At 45.5% G+C, this 13,623-nt stretch overlaps 2 protein-coding genes across 2 annotated transcripts; one reads left to right on the top strand and one right to left on the bottom strand.

Annotated features, from left to right (window-relative positions):
- Positions 1 to 2,299: 2,299 nt before the first annotated feature.
- Positions 2,300 to 4,012, bottom strand: mrpl52 (mitochondrial ribosomal protein L52). The gene is made up of 5 exons (XM_068308713.1): positions 3,943 to 4,012; positions 3,641 to 3,710; positions 2,886 to 2,953; positions 2,702 to 2,766; positions 2,300 to 2,610 (listed from the first exon to the last, which is right to left on the bottom strand). The coding sequence occupies exons 1-5, from the start codon at positions 3,974 to 3,976 to the stop codon at positions 2,458 to 2,460; spliced, it is 390 nt and encodes a 129-aa protein (XP_068164814.1). The 5' UTR covers positions 3,977 to 4,012; the 3' UTR covers positions 2,300 to 2,457.
- A 3,663-nt stretch (positions 4,013 to 7,675) lies between these two features.
- ajuba (ajuba LIM protein) lies at positions 7,676 to 13,500 on the top strand. Its single transcript, XM_068308712.1, has 8 exons — positions 7,676 to 9,230; positions 11,239 to 11,340; positions 11,418 to 11,485; positions 11,582 to 11,644; positions 12,066 to 12,196; positions 12,276 to 12,327; positions 12,448 to 12,516; positions 13,080 to 13,500. Exons 1-8 carry the CDS (start codon positions 7,697 to 7,699, stop codon positions 13,209 to 13,211), a joined length of 2,151 nt encoding a protein of 716 aa, XP_068164813.1. The 5' UTR covers positions 7,676 to 7,696; the 3' UTR covers positions 13,212 to 13,500.
- Positions 13,501 to 13,623: the final 123 nt, after the last annotated feature.

The following is a 13,623-nucleotide window of genomic DNA, read 5'->3' as shown; positions in this document are numbered from 1 at the left end:
ATATCACACAGCTTTTAAATGGTGCTGATGGCGCCTGTGTGGGCGGGATGAAGAGGAGCACGTGTTTAAAACAGTTATGTGAGGTTTTATTTTGGAGGTGCTGCAGAGGTTCATGAGACCTGGAGGCCAAGTTAGCGTCTATTCCTCCCCTCTTTCTCTTTCTCTCTCTCTTCATGCCGTTTTAATGCTGAACTCATGCAGTCTGGTTGGGTGGTGCAGGGACTCAGCGCTCCATCATGCCAGGCAGGAAGTGGCCGGGAACAGCTGCATGCAATTCAACCTGAGACGTTGTTTGGGTGACCTACATTATGGCACCGTTTTTATTCACTACTGTAACTTTAACAGCACTTTTTCTTTCTCCCTTTGTTTCTCAATTAGTCTCACTTCCAGCGTTTTCTCAAGCACAGCACAATTTTGAGGTTCCTGAGGTTCTCCCCCCTCCCCATCCGACATATTTCCGTTTCAAATGTTGACTCTACAACATTTTAGAAAATAACTTTGCATTTTCAAACTCTTTAGAAGATTTTATTAGAATATTTGAGGTCCAAAGGGGTGAAATTATGTAAAATTACACTAGAAAGCAAACACAATAAGAATATATAAGAAGAAAACTTTTCTCATCTCATATTTATACTCATGACTCAATATAAAGGGTTCAAATATTGATTTTAATTTGCATGCAGAACTAAATTAAGAATGAATGCATGGAGAAAATTGTTATTTCTGACATGTTGCCTCGGAAAAAAATTTTTTTTCACCTAATGAACAAAACGGACGATAAAACGAAGGCCTTGGATAAAAATAAAGAAAGAAAAAGATCAATAAAGTCAAAAACGTATCAGAAGGTTAAAGGTTCAACATTTAACTGCAGCCTTCGGTTCCAGTTCAGCTCATAATGTAATTCTGTCCGTCATGTTACCCAGAGTGCCCCACGCTGCAGGAACACCCACCTCAGGAAGCAGCCTTTGGGCACAAGTTGCTGAGTCAGACCCCCCCCCCCAAAAAACGCCCCAATCCTGCACCAGTTGCCCCGCTCACCTTCCTGCAGCCCCATCCCAGACGTATCTGCCAGGAAAAGCCCCCCACTTGTTTCTGGTTTGCAGGTGGAACTACAAAAGACCTCCATCCACACCGACCCCCTCCCCCCCCCGCACACACACACACCACCACCCCACCCTTCGTCCATCGCTGACTCGTGCACAATAAGCAACATCTGGTTCTCATTTCCACAAAACCAAAACAACACGAGAAAGAGACAGATGGGGGTGTGGGGGTGGGAGGAGTCCGGGGGGAGACATTCACGTTAAAAAAGAAAAGAAAAAAAAAAGCAGATGCAAAAAGATTCACTCTGGGTGCAGGCGGGGGCCACTGGTCGCCCAGGTGTGAGGATGTGGAGCAAGAATTTCATCTCATTAAACGCTTTGCTGTTTCTCAACTGTATGAAACAGTCGAGGCAAGGAGGAGGAATGATGATGATGATGAGGAGGGTGGGGGGGGAGAAAAATCCACAGAAAAGAATCTGCAACTCAGCGGCTGGTGGTAATAATTACAGTGAGGCTTTGCTGAAGTCGGCATGGAGACAAAGAGAGAGAAAGGTTTGATGTCGGGAGCAGAACGTTAAAGCTACAGCCGCTCAACATCTCTGTCAAATGTCACAGAAATGTAAAACCACTGGGGATCATCAGATTGGTGATGATTTTTAAGTATCTGCAAAGAGGAATGCGAGTGCATTCCTCGCCACTTTTTCACATCTGACTTTAAAATCAGACGTTCCTGAAGCCAACTGATCGTCATTCCAGACAGAAGGATCAAGCAGGACTAACAGACATTAGGAGAGTCTTTTAGTTTTGGTCACGGTGAAAGCTAAGAAGTTATCTGGTTTGAAATCAACTAAAAACATTTTTAAAATGTCTCTTTTATTACATTTTTATGTCTTGGATTGGATCAAACTCTTCTAAAGGAGTGAAAAACCATTAAATGTTCTGTTCCTTCCTGTTTTAGAGGCGCTCGAGGCGCCTCACCCAGGTTGGCTTTTGCCATTTATTTCCAGCAATGACATTGAGAGTGTACAGCGCCGCCGAGACGTGAACCCCTCACCTTCCCTCTAACACACATATGTACACAGAAAAATCCTGAATCAGAGCTACTTTGTTTTTCAGCTCCTCCCTTCCTCCACCCGCCCGACAAAAACCTCTCCTTTTTGCTCGACTCCAGACAAAATGGCGTTTGAGGCTCCGAACGGCCTCACAGCTGAGAAATGCTGCATTCTAGTGGAAGCTGAGGGACATGAGAAGTCATGGAGAGTGAATCAAAAACAGAACGTTTATTGAAAACATCTGTTGATAGTGGGAAAACATCCATCATAAAGCAGAAGAAAAACCCACATAAATATATTCAATAGGCAGGCAGTAAACATGTTATTCAAAATAAGGATATTACAACATGATCATCTGGTTTCTAGTTTTGTGATTTCTTCTTCATCAGCAGCTTCCCTTTAGGTTTGAGTAAAAGGGATTGTTTGCGCTCCTCTGTTCTTTTGGCCTCCTCACATTTTTCCTGCCATGCGTCGATTCCTCTGTCCATCTCCTCACTCAGCATCACAATACGTCTCTGTGAGCAAAAAGATGTAAAGGTTTGAAATCAAACAAAAAGAGTAACATGAAAACCCTTAAAAGAGAGAAAAAAAAAGTTTTATTCTTACAGCTAAAACTTCCTTTTCTTGTCTTCGTCTAAGCTGTCCTTTCATTGGAGGAGCTGGTCTTCCATCTGTCAAGATACACAAATAATAAGTCAATGCACAGATAAAATTACACAACGCAAGAGAACTAAATGATGGGAAAATGCTTCCAAATATGCATAAAAATACAATTTATAGAAAAGAATACCTGCAAATGACCAATCAGGCAAATCTGTCAAAGGGCCGTACTCCGAGCCGCTTCGAGAGAGTCCGTGTCTGCAGGCGAATAAAAACATTAAGCAATTAGAGATCAGATAGTTAAAGACAGACAGTATAAACGTATATTATATATATAGTATGTTTATATTTTATTGTAGTGACACAATTTGGTATCTATTTAGGTGATAATGGAGCAAATACTCTGAAAGCTACTGGAAAACTTTCTGGTTAAATATTTAAATGTTAAATACAATTACTAAAACATAGAAAATATTTTTATTTTAGTCATTTTTCGTTAACATCCGTTTACTACATCATCCACAATGCAGCTGTCATATGTCGTAAATCCTACTAAGCCAACGCCAAAGCCCGCCCCACTCTTCGTCTGATTGGAGAATCCAGCTATTCTGTTTAGCCAATCACGTCGCTTTATAGGCATTCTTAACCAATCCAACAAACTTCCGCAGTATCACCAAGCCACTCAGAGTCGGGGTGGGGTGGGACCTGGCTTCACCATAGTACGACTTAAACGACAACGTAGTAGGATAATAGCTAATTTTTAAGCTAGCAAAGGCTAACATAGCGGATAAATGCTTTGCAGAGAATACAGGGATGAAGATGGGATTCCGTGTAAATAAATACAAATATCGACTTGATGTTTTGACATTTTGCAATGATTAGTTCTTAATTAACTGTAGATAAGAGTTTACACGCATCAAGGCTGGAGTTGCATCGTAAACTTACTCTTTCCTCCATTTATTTCCAGCCTGTGCGCCACACGTTGTGCTGAACTTCCTGCTAGAGAGCCTGAAAACTGGAAAACAAATACAGACTTGACTTAACCTCTGAAATCTCCGTTGTCACACACAATAACTCTAAACACACACACTTCAACTCGCCATTATAACTATGAGCAGAAAGAGTGTGATTTTCAATAGGCATTCATATTCAAACGAATAACGACTTAGCACAATAATTAGGTTTTAACGGGATTTTCTTTAAAAAAAATAACAGTAACATAATTCAACAAATAACCTTAATCTCACCTGAACAGCACAGCGTCCTCGCGGGGGCCGCCATGCTGTCTGTAGTTTTCAGCGGTGGCCACCAGGTGGCGATAAAGACGCACGGAGAGAGCGTTTTATTTTATTTATTATTTATTTTATTTTATTTTCAGATAATTTTGTGTACATATTGTGTCTGAAATGTGAAAATTAAGATCATAAAGTGAACAAATACTTATAATGGTTAGTTTTTCCCCCTTATTTGGCTTTAATTTACTTTGAATTTGTATAGTTCTAACTTAATTTATAATTTGTATAGTTTTCCCTAATTTTCAGTTGTTCCGATCTGTTTTCATTCATTTGTATTTAAAAAAAATCATCATCTAACAAAGATTTGCACTACATAAACAACCAACAACGCTCCTTGGAATATCTATGTAAAATAAATGTAAAAATTCCTGAGATAAGATAAGCATTTATTGCTCTCCAGAGGAAAAATATGTGCATGACAGTGTCCCAAAGACAGTTCCCAATCGATACAGGGGAAGGTATATTAACTGGAATGACATTTCATGTTAACCGCATGACAGAAATGAAAATAGAATTATTATTATTTGCTTTCAAATATGGGTATGTAAACATGGAAGGTATCTCGAGTGTTATCTACTGTATATTCATTGGAGCATAACTCACGGAGTCGTTAACTTCATTACACTTCATACCTTTAAAAAGTGAAAGGCGCTCTTGACTGACTGCACTCACTTCTTATCACCTTTAGGAGTGGTTTTCAGTTTTAAAAAAAAATCTCTATACTATCGCCTGGGGCTTTAAATGAGCCTGGTTATAATGATCTCATCTGGATGGTTTCAGATGGAGTGACTCATCGTTATATTTACGTGTTGAGAGTTCGTACAAAAATATGTTTGTTTATTCTCAAGGATGTTTAAGATATATGTGCTAAAACCTAAATTACAGAGTCAGAAAAATAATTGAAGCGTGAATATATTTCATGTCACTGCAGTAAAGATCAGGATCTCCTTAAACGCCACGCGTGGCTCTCTTTGTCTGTCTCTGGCGCCCCCTGGCGGACACAGACCTCCACTGCGGCCGCTGATTTTTCAGCGTCGGCCGGCTCTGCTCTAAGCCGAGAAGAATTTCTCTGTTAGCTTTTCAGGCAAGTTCTCACTCGCAGCCTGTGAGGTAAACAGTGGAGTCTGCAGTGTGGGACTGCAGCGTGAACAGTGTGGGTTATGAAAGGCTTCATAAGGGGGGGGGGGACTCCTGCGGGGCAGATCTGGGCCCACAACCCTGTGCAAACATTGTTGTACTTTAATCAGCACTGTTTTACTGTGTCCGTTAACTGCCACTAACTGCCGGAATTGGAACCGACCGCCACCAGTAGCGGGATGTTTACCCTCTATCCTCCTTGGAGAACTCAGACACGCCGAAAAAATTCACCAGCCGCCTCACTCCGCTGTGTCCTACCGCACATTCCACAGGCTGTTGGTACAAAAAAGTAGTCCCGCCGCCTAAACGACGCAGATTGTTTTTTGGTAATTTAACTAAAGTGTTTACAGGTAGCACTCGAATCTCTTATGTAATCAAAGTAAACCTGAATATATAAACTCAATGTACAGAATACCCATTCATTGATAATGATAAGTATAATAATTATGTTGCGTTTTCATGCTTCAGGTGACGCCTGTAGTTTTGATAAATATGTTCAACACAGATTAGACTTCAGTAATTAATTCAGGAGCCATTATGCCCATAATTAAAAGTGTTAGGAGAGTCGAGGAGCCTCCGGTTCCTAAACTCTTGCATAAAAGTTTTATAAATGTCATTTATCATAAACTAACATGCAAATCCATTGCTTTCCCAACTCTCACGGTTATACTTTATACTTAAAACCTGAACCTGAGAGAGACCAAAACGTATTTGCTCAGTTTGAGCTGTAATTGGTTGTTTTAATATTTCATGGTCACCAGTGTGACGCCCCCTCCCTCCAAACAATACATTTTTATTTCTAAACTGAGGCGTTTCGACTTTTAAATCATTATTTGTGTACCCCCACGCATTTAAGACATGACCTCACGGGCAGCTACAGCCTTGCGTGGGTTGATGTCTTCATTATAGGGCAAAAATGTCAGAAACTCAGTAGTAACATTTTTATCTTAGTTTGATGTTTAGTTAAGTTTAATGACAACATTGATTTAAAAAAAAAATTCATGGTTGGTAGATTAATCTAACTGCCCCACTGTGTGAGGAGCAGGTTCATAATGAAGACGGTTCAGACCTCTGAGGGGGTTTTGCGAATGAATGACGAAACAGCCATGGCTGGTGGAAAGGTGTCCCGGCCTGCTGGGGGAATCGAGCCGCCGCTGAGTGATAAAGGAGCAGTGCTGCGTCAAGCTGAACGTAGGACACCAGGATGTAAAATAACGCTCCGCCATGAAACCTTCAAAATAAAAGCTGGAATTGTATCACCGGCTACAAAAACTTGTACATATCGAACTATGTTTAATCTATAATATTTAAATAAAAGAAAAAGTCATTAATGTACTTTTTGGGTAAATAAAAATGACATTAAAATCAAATTTAAAACAAGCGAGAAGTTACAAACGCTTGGTAGAGTTTTATTCTGAAAATCCAAAACCGGAATAGCTTTCTTTGCCGTCGCTAACTCGACACTGTCGTAAAAGAGGGGGGAGGTAAGTAATTATTAAGGGGGAAGAAAGAAAGAAACAAAGTTGTCGACCGTGCAGTGCACACGGGGAGGGATTTTATTGAACTCCAGCCACTCGTTCTGCTCCGCGCCGGTCCGGTGAGACGTGACTGGGACGGAACACCGGTTTCCTTCTTCTGATTTTATTCCCTCCGAACTTTTCCGCTACTATTCCGCCGGGACGAGGATTCCTCTTTTGGAACAGGGAATGATAAAAACTGTCGACCGCAGGCGGACGGATGGATGGATGGACCGAGGGGTCGAGTGAGAACCGTTTTGTGTGTTTTTCTAATTCCACAATTAAAATTTTTTACGGGCATAATTTAAAACATTTCTAATCCCACTTTGCCTTGAGATGAATGGCCGGATTCGGTTAAATCGAATAATCCGAGCGCAACCGGATTAATTCCTGCTGTCTACACTGGATCCACATGAAACAGTCTGCATCCCGCTGAAGCTTTGTGTTGTTGGGGGGGTTTTTTTTTTTGTTTTGTTTTTGAAAAAGATAATTCAAACGGAGACCCCCCCCCTTCCAATGACGTCACACCTGCTTTATTAATGTTTATTATGAACAGTTTAAGTAATAAAACGATGCAGATGTTAGGAGGCCTCCCCCGGCTATAGGTCACGCTGTGGAGTCGTGGATTTATGTTTTTCCTGATGGACTTGAACTCACCATGTACTAACCGAATGGAGCCTTCCTCACCCTAGCCCACCTGATCCTGTGGATTCTCCACATGAGATCAAGCGACATGACTCAAAAGACTGAAGTCATGTCACACCCAGACATGTCTTAAAAGTCTTATTTATCTGATTTTTATTTATTATCTATGTAAAAAAGTTCTTTTGGAGCTCTTGTGTTGGGTTCAAGGCCAGTTTTTTATTTCTGTGTCAGGATTTGGAAGCTGCTGTTTTTGTTTTTTGCGGTGCAAACTTGAATGTTTTTTTTTTTTTGCTCTGCTGTATTTTTTAAGCCCTTAAACAGCATCAGGTGAGGTGGTGTTGGTGGTGGTGGTGGTGGTGGTGGTGGTGGGGTGGGGGTGGGGGGGACACCCCCAGCCAGGCTTCATCATGGACCGACCAATCAGCAAGCTGCTGGGGAAGCTGAAGCTGACGGACTCCGGTAGCGTGAAATTCAACAGTTCCAAGAAAAAACACGACTCAGCCAACAACTCTAATAACAGCAACACCGGCGGTGGGGGGGGAGGCATCTCCGGTGGTGGGGGGCTACCACCGGCTCCCAGCCCTGCCACACCCTCAAGACCCGCCCAGTTCTCTCTTACTTCTGTGACGGCGGGTGATGGGTGTGCTCCAGCCAATGGGAGAGTATCATCATCATCCTCCTCCCCCCCCACCTCCACGCTGGGTACCGTCTCCCCAGACGCGGATCAGCCGCTCCATCCGTCCTCCTTGGCGCCGCTGAGGCGTCGCTCCCCCCAGCAGCGGGCGTCCTGCTACCTGGGCGAAGGCGTGGATTCACACCTGAGGCGGGAATCCGGGTTGGGGCCCGAGTGCGACCCCCACCACGGGGCCTACGGGGGGGGCTCCAAGGCGGCGCTGAATCAACGCCGTTACTCGCTGGAGCTGCAGCAGCTCGTCCAGCGGCAGCAGCTCCTCTCACAGCCGCCGCCGCTCTCCGTCCCACCTCCGTATCCCGTTACCGCGGGTTACGGGTCAGCATCCAGGGGCGTGGCCGAACCCGGGTACCTCTCCGAACCAGAGAGGCACAAACGCCTCTCCCTCCAGGAAGCTCTGTTCTACAAGCGCCTCAGCACAGGAAGTGAACTATGGGACACCCCCAGACCGGCGTCCCTCTCTCACCCCCCTCTGCGCGCTTCGGATCTGCCCGGGGGGGGCATGGGAGGCGGCTTCTTCTACCCTCCTGGACCGACCCTGAGCCCCTGCTCCTCCTTCAGCCTCCAGGAGTCGGTGCTGGTCAGCCCCCGCTCCAGCTTCGCTTCCAGCACCGCCAGCGGCGGGGGTGGCGGCGGCGGAGGAGGAGGCGGCGGCGGCGGTGGGGGGGGGAGCCCCATGGGGAGCCGCTGCAGCAGCAACCGGACCAGCGGCATCAGCCTGGGGTACGACTCGCGCTACTCGGCCTCCGGCGGCCTCCCCCCCCCACAGCAGCCGTCGCCCTCCATGCAGACGGTCGGGTACGGGGGGCCGGGCAGGGCGGGGGTGACCCCCGTGGAGGCGTGGAATCACTTCCTGGATGGGGGCTTGCGTACGGCGGCCCACGACAGCCGACACTCCTACCCGCCCGCGGTGGGGAGTCCCGGGGCGGCGTGCTTCCAGGCCGGTCCGGATTGGTGGGACGAGCATCAGGCGGGGGCGAGGAGCAAAGACGGCGGAGGGGGGGCCCGGTACTCGGATCTCCCCGGCACCCGGTACCAGGAGGAGCTGACCCGGCTGCTGCTGAGGGACGCCGTGCTGGAAGGCGGGGCGCTGCTGGACGGCCTGAGGCTGAAGGACCCCCCGGCTCTGACGGCGCTCTCCAAACCCAACACGGTCACCACGGCAACCACGACAGGGTCCTGCTCAGCCGGGGGGGCCATCAAACCCCAGGAGGATCCAGGAGTCGGGGAGAACCGGCAGGAGTTCTTCGGTGAGATCCTGTTTCTTATTTTTTATAATAAATTTTTTTGACGCTTGACGATCAAAACAGGGATGGTTGCTGGGATACGAGCGAAACAGGGGCTGCGTTTAGCATAAATAGTCAAATCACCCCCCCAATTTAAGCCGGCACTGAGTCAGCGTTAGAGCACGGTGTTATTGCTGTGTTATTGTGGTGTTATTATGGTGTTATCATGGTGTTATTACTGTGTTATTACCGTCCTCAGCGCCCCGGTGTCACATCACAAATGAAAGGGTTTGCACGGATGGATGGATGGATGGATGGATGGATGGATGGATGGTCGGATTAATAGTTGAAGGAGTGTGTGGATGGATGGTGCGTCGACCTGTAGGGACACGCCGCATCGAAGCACACAGGGCGGGGGGGGGGGAGCTTCAAGAGGCCGATCCAGACAAGTAGATCCGTTTGAAGAGATGAAAGAAAAGGAGTGTGTGTGTGTGTGTGTGTGTGTGTGTGTGTGTGTGTGGGTGTGTGATAGACACACACACACACACACGCAGTCAGCTGATGTTTCACGATGCTGCCAGTTCCGCGTTGCACGTAGAGACTTGAACGCAACCTGAATACGTGATCCATAAAATCCTGCTGTGACCATCAGACACACACACACACACACACACACACACACACACACACACACACACACACACACACACACACACACACACCGCGGGCCATTAGTGTGAATCACACAAGATTACGACTGCGTGTGTGTGTTGCTTGTTGGTGGCAGGGTGTGTTTCCCCCCCTATTTGAGTGACTTCAAGCCACAGTATGAGCATGTGTGAGTCATGAGTGTGTGTGTGTGTGTGTGTGTGTGTGTGTGTGTGTGTCGCTGCCTTGGCGTGTGCAGGGGTGGTGTGCTGTAGCCTGTTCCTGTGCTCAGGTATGTGCGCCCAGAGGCGATACACAATACTGTACTCTCCTCAGCCATTAGAGCCGTGACCACACACACACACACACACACACACACACACACACACACACACACACACACACGCACACCTGTATTTAACGCTAACTGAAATAAAGTCCTTATAAATAAAAAAAAGAAGGCAAGAATTCAACCCGATAAATCAGGATTCTGTGGAGATAATCCTTAAAAATGCTTCACAGAATAATAAATTCTTCTCCTTTTTCTGCCTTTAATCACTTTTTTTTGTCTTTTTCTATAATCACTCGTCTCAGACGTTTAAATTTAAAGCCACGGCTTTGGGTGTTTCTTGGTTTCTGGCTTTTTTGGCAGAGGCTGTAACCGGTTTCTAAATATTGAAGGGGACTGTCCAAGAGCGTAGGAATTCTGTGTGGCACTCCCTCCGCCACATTAGAGAGAAAACACACACACACACACACACACACACACACACACACACACACACACACACAGACCCTTAAATAGATCAGAGCGGCTGCAGCTCAGACCACCGCTTTACCTTCGGTGCCCCGGCGGCCGATGAATAAACCAAACCCAACTGGACGGACTCGTCTGCCTTTTGTTGGGCGTTTGTACAAGAAAACAAAGTTAGCACACATGCTAATTTGCTAATGAAGCGGTTGTGTACCTCATACCTGAGGCTAACCTCAGAAGAAAACTTGATGTGGAAAATCTTTGCTTCACTGACTTTTCGCTAATCATAAGAAGGAGCAGCAAAGGAGAATAAACAGTTTTTCTTAATTGACCAATTTTCTTAAGTAGTTGAGGAGGAAGAGGAAGAGGAAGAGGAGGGATGTTTTCCATCCTGACTTTTCCATTTAAAGTCAAACTGGTGGCGGATGAAACGGGTTTTAAACTGTGTGAAAATCCCCTCTGTGGTGCGACCAAAGAGGATTTTACGTGTCGACACTTTGGATTTCAGACACATCCTCTCGGAAAACGTCGTAAACGAAGAACCGCTCAAGAGAATTTGCCTGAAACTGAAACTGTTTGTTGTTCTCCCCCCTCTCTCCCCCCCTATTTATTTCCCCATTATGTTGGCAGGAGCCTGTGTGAAGTGTGGGAAAGGTGTGTACGGGGCAGATAATGCGTGCCAGGCTCTGGATAGCCTCTATCACACTCGCTGCTTTACCTGCGTGTCCTGTGGTGAGTAAACCCCCCCAAAAACCCCCAAATCAACATTAAAAATTAAATAAATAAATAAAGCATCCCTTTCCCTCCAGGACGCACCCTGAGAAACAAGGACTTCTACAACGTCAGCGGCTCTGTGTACTGTAAAGAGGATTACATGGTGAGTCCAGGTCGAGCGTTTTTGTCGTCCGTCTCAGAGTCACAGGATCGATTTCCCACTGACGCTAATCTGTCTCTCTCTCCGCTGTAATTACAGTTTTCAGGATTCCAAGCTGCGGCTGAGAAGTGTAGTGTGTGTGGCCACCTCATTCTCGAACAGGTGAGTGTGTGTGTGTGTGTGTGTGGCCACCCCTTAGGGAAAAAACACCCTTTAAGTCGTCTTCTTGAGTCGGATTTAAAGGGACTGTTCATCCCTGAGGTTCCCAGAGTTTTATTCTAAGATACCCCCCCCCCCCAGAGGATAGAGAAATTCAGTGACGTCTGTTTGTTCCCACAGTCGATTTTTAATTCCAGCGTTCTCACAATGAGGCTGCGTCACGATTCGCTGAAACTCCCCCCCCCCCATATCTGAAGCACGTAATGTAAACAGGAAGCTCACGCTGACCTTGAGACCCGTTTTTTTTTCTTGCGTGATCGCGTTCAGAATTCAAAGTTAAACCAGCTTGTTTGAAGAGTCGGTTCATAAAATGCTTTTATTTTTTTATTATTTTTTTTAATAACCACGGCTCTACGTTCTTCAGATCCTGCAGGCTCTGGGGAACTCGTACCACCCCGGCTGCTTTCGCTGCGTGGTTTGCTCCAAGGCTCTGGACGGCGTTCCGTTCACCGTCGACCATCACAGCAACATCTACTGCGTGGCCGACTACAACAAGTGAGACGCCGCCGTGTGTTTTGGGTGTCGCCGTGTGTCACGCGTCACATATTACCTTCCATCTTCTGTCGTTCTGCAGGACTTTTGCTCCAAAGTGTGCCGCCTGTTTACAACCCATCCTACCGTCTGAGGTGAGAACAAGGATTTTTTTAATATCATTCGTGCAAACACACAAGGTGTTTAAAAATGTGTTTAACTTGCATCTATTTTTGGTCCATCTGACCTCTGACCTCTTTGTTTTGGGTTCTCAGGGCAGTGAGGAGATCCTCCGGGTCGTGTCGATGAACAAAGACTATCACTTCGAGTGCTACCACTGCGAGGTGAGCCATTCTTTCATCTACATCACATGTCAAACTCAAGGCCCCGGGGGCCAAATGTGGCCCTCCACATCATTTTATGTGGCCCGCCAGAGCAAAAAAGGTCAGAGTACCTAAAAATAAATAAGTTTGACCAAAACTACATTTCCCACAATGCAGTAATTTTAACTTTTACAAAAAACCTTGTGAACAAAGTTAATGTCCTAACTTGTGTCTGATGTTATTTTTCTTTATTGATAGTTTGATCCTTGATTGATGGAGTTCTGTGGGTTTAATAACCTGACAGATTAAAAGTATTTATTTTATAACAGAGAAACATTTTTTGTGTATAATTGTAAATATTTATAACTTGAATAAGTAATTAATTCAGTTATTTAACATTCAGGAGTAGTTACATCTGACCCTTTGAGGACAGACATGCTAATGTGGCCCTCGGTGAAAATGAGTTTGACCCCCCCCCCCTGCTCTACATGTTCAGAACTGATTGGATTTTTTATGAACCGCCTCACTTCTATGTGCATTCCTCTCCTTATCTGCCCCCCCCCACCCCCCACCATCCCATCCAGGAGTGTGGCAAGCAGCTCTCCGATAAGCCCGGCTCGCAGTGTTTCCCTCTGGACTCTCATCTCCTCTGCCACTCCTGTCACATGAGCAGAGTGTGCGCCACACATAACATTCCCCCCCAGAACACACACTGATGGGTTCCTATGCAGCTGTGGATGGGAAAAAAAAACAAGAACCTGGTCTTAAGATGCTGTTTCTCATGTTTAGACTCAGATTTATTTTTTTTAAAAGAAGAATCTGCTGAATTATTTTGTCTTTTCACGTGGATCAGTCCCCGTTGTCACTATTAGTGCCTGCTGTACTTCTACCGTTACTGTACCACTCACAAGGGAACCGGATGAACTACTGCTTTTATTCCCCGTGTGGCCGTTTGCTGTATTACAAGGGATTTTCTTAAAATTGTTGTACATATTACTAGCAAACATTTTGCACTTAAATTTGACTTTAAAGTAAGACGCCACATAAATCGGTACAATTTGGGGAAAGATGACTAATTTCTGTAAGTTGTAATAAATATTTTCATTTCAGAACAATGAAAAATGTCCT

Source organism: Antennarius striatus, chromosome 23 (genome assembly GCF_040054535.1).
Source record: "Antennarius striatus isolate MH-2024 chromosome 23, ASM4005453v1, whole genome shotgun sequence".
In the NCBI taxonomy this organism is placed as follows: Eukaryota; Metazoa; Chordata; class Actinopteri; order Lophiiformes; family Antennariidae; genus Antennarius; species Antennarius striatus.
Note: the sequence above shows the minus strand (reverse complement) of the source record. Positions and strands in the feature narration are given on the sequence as shown.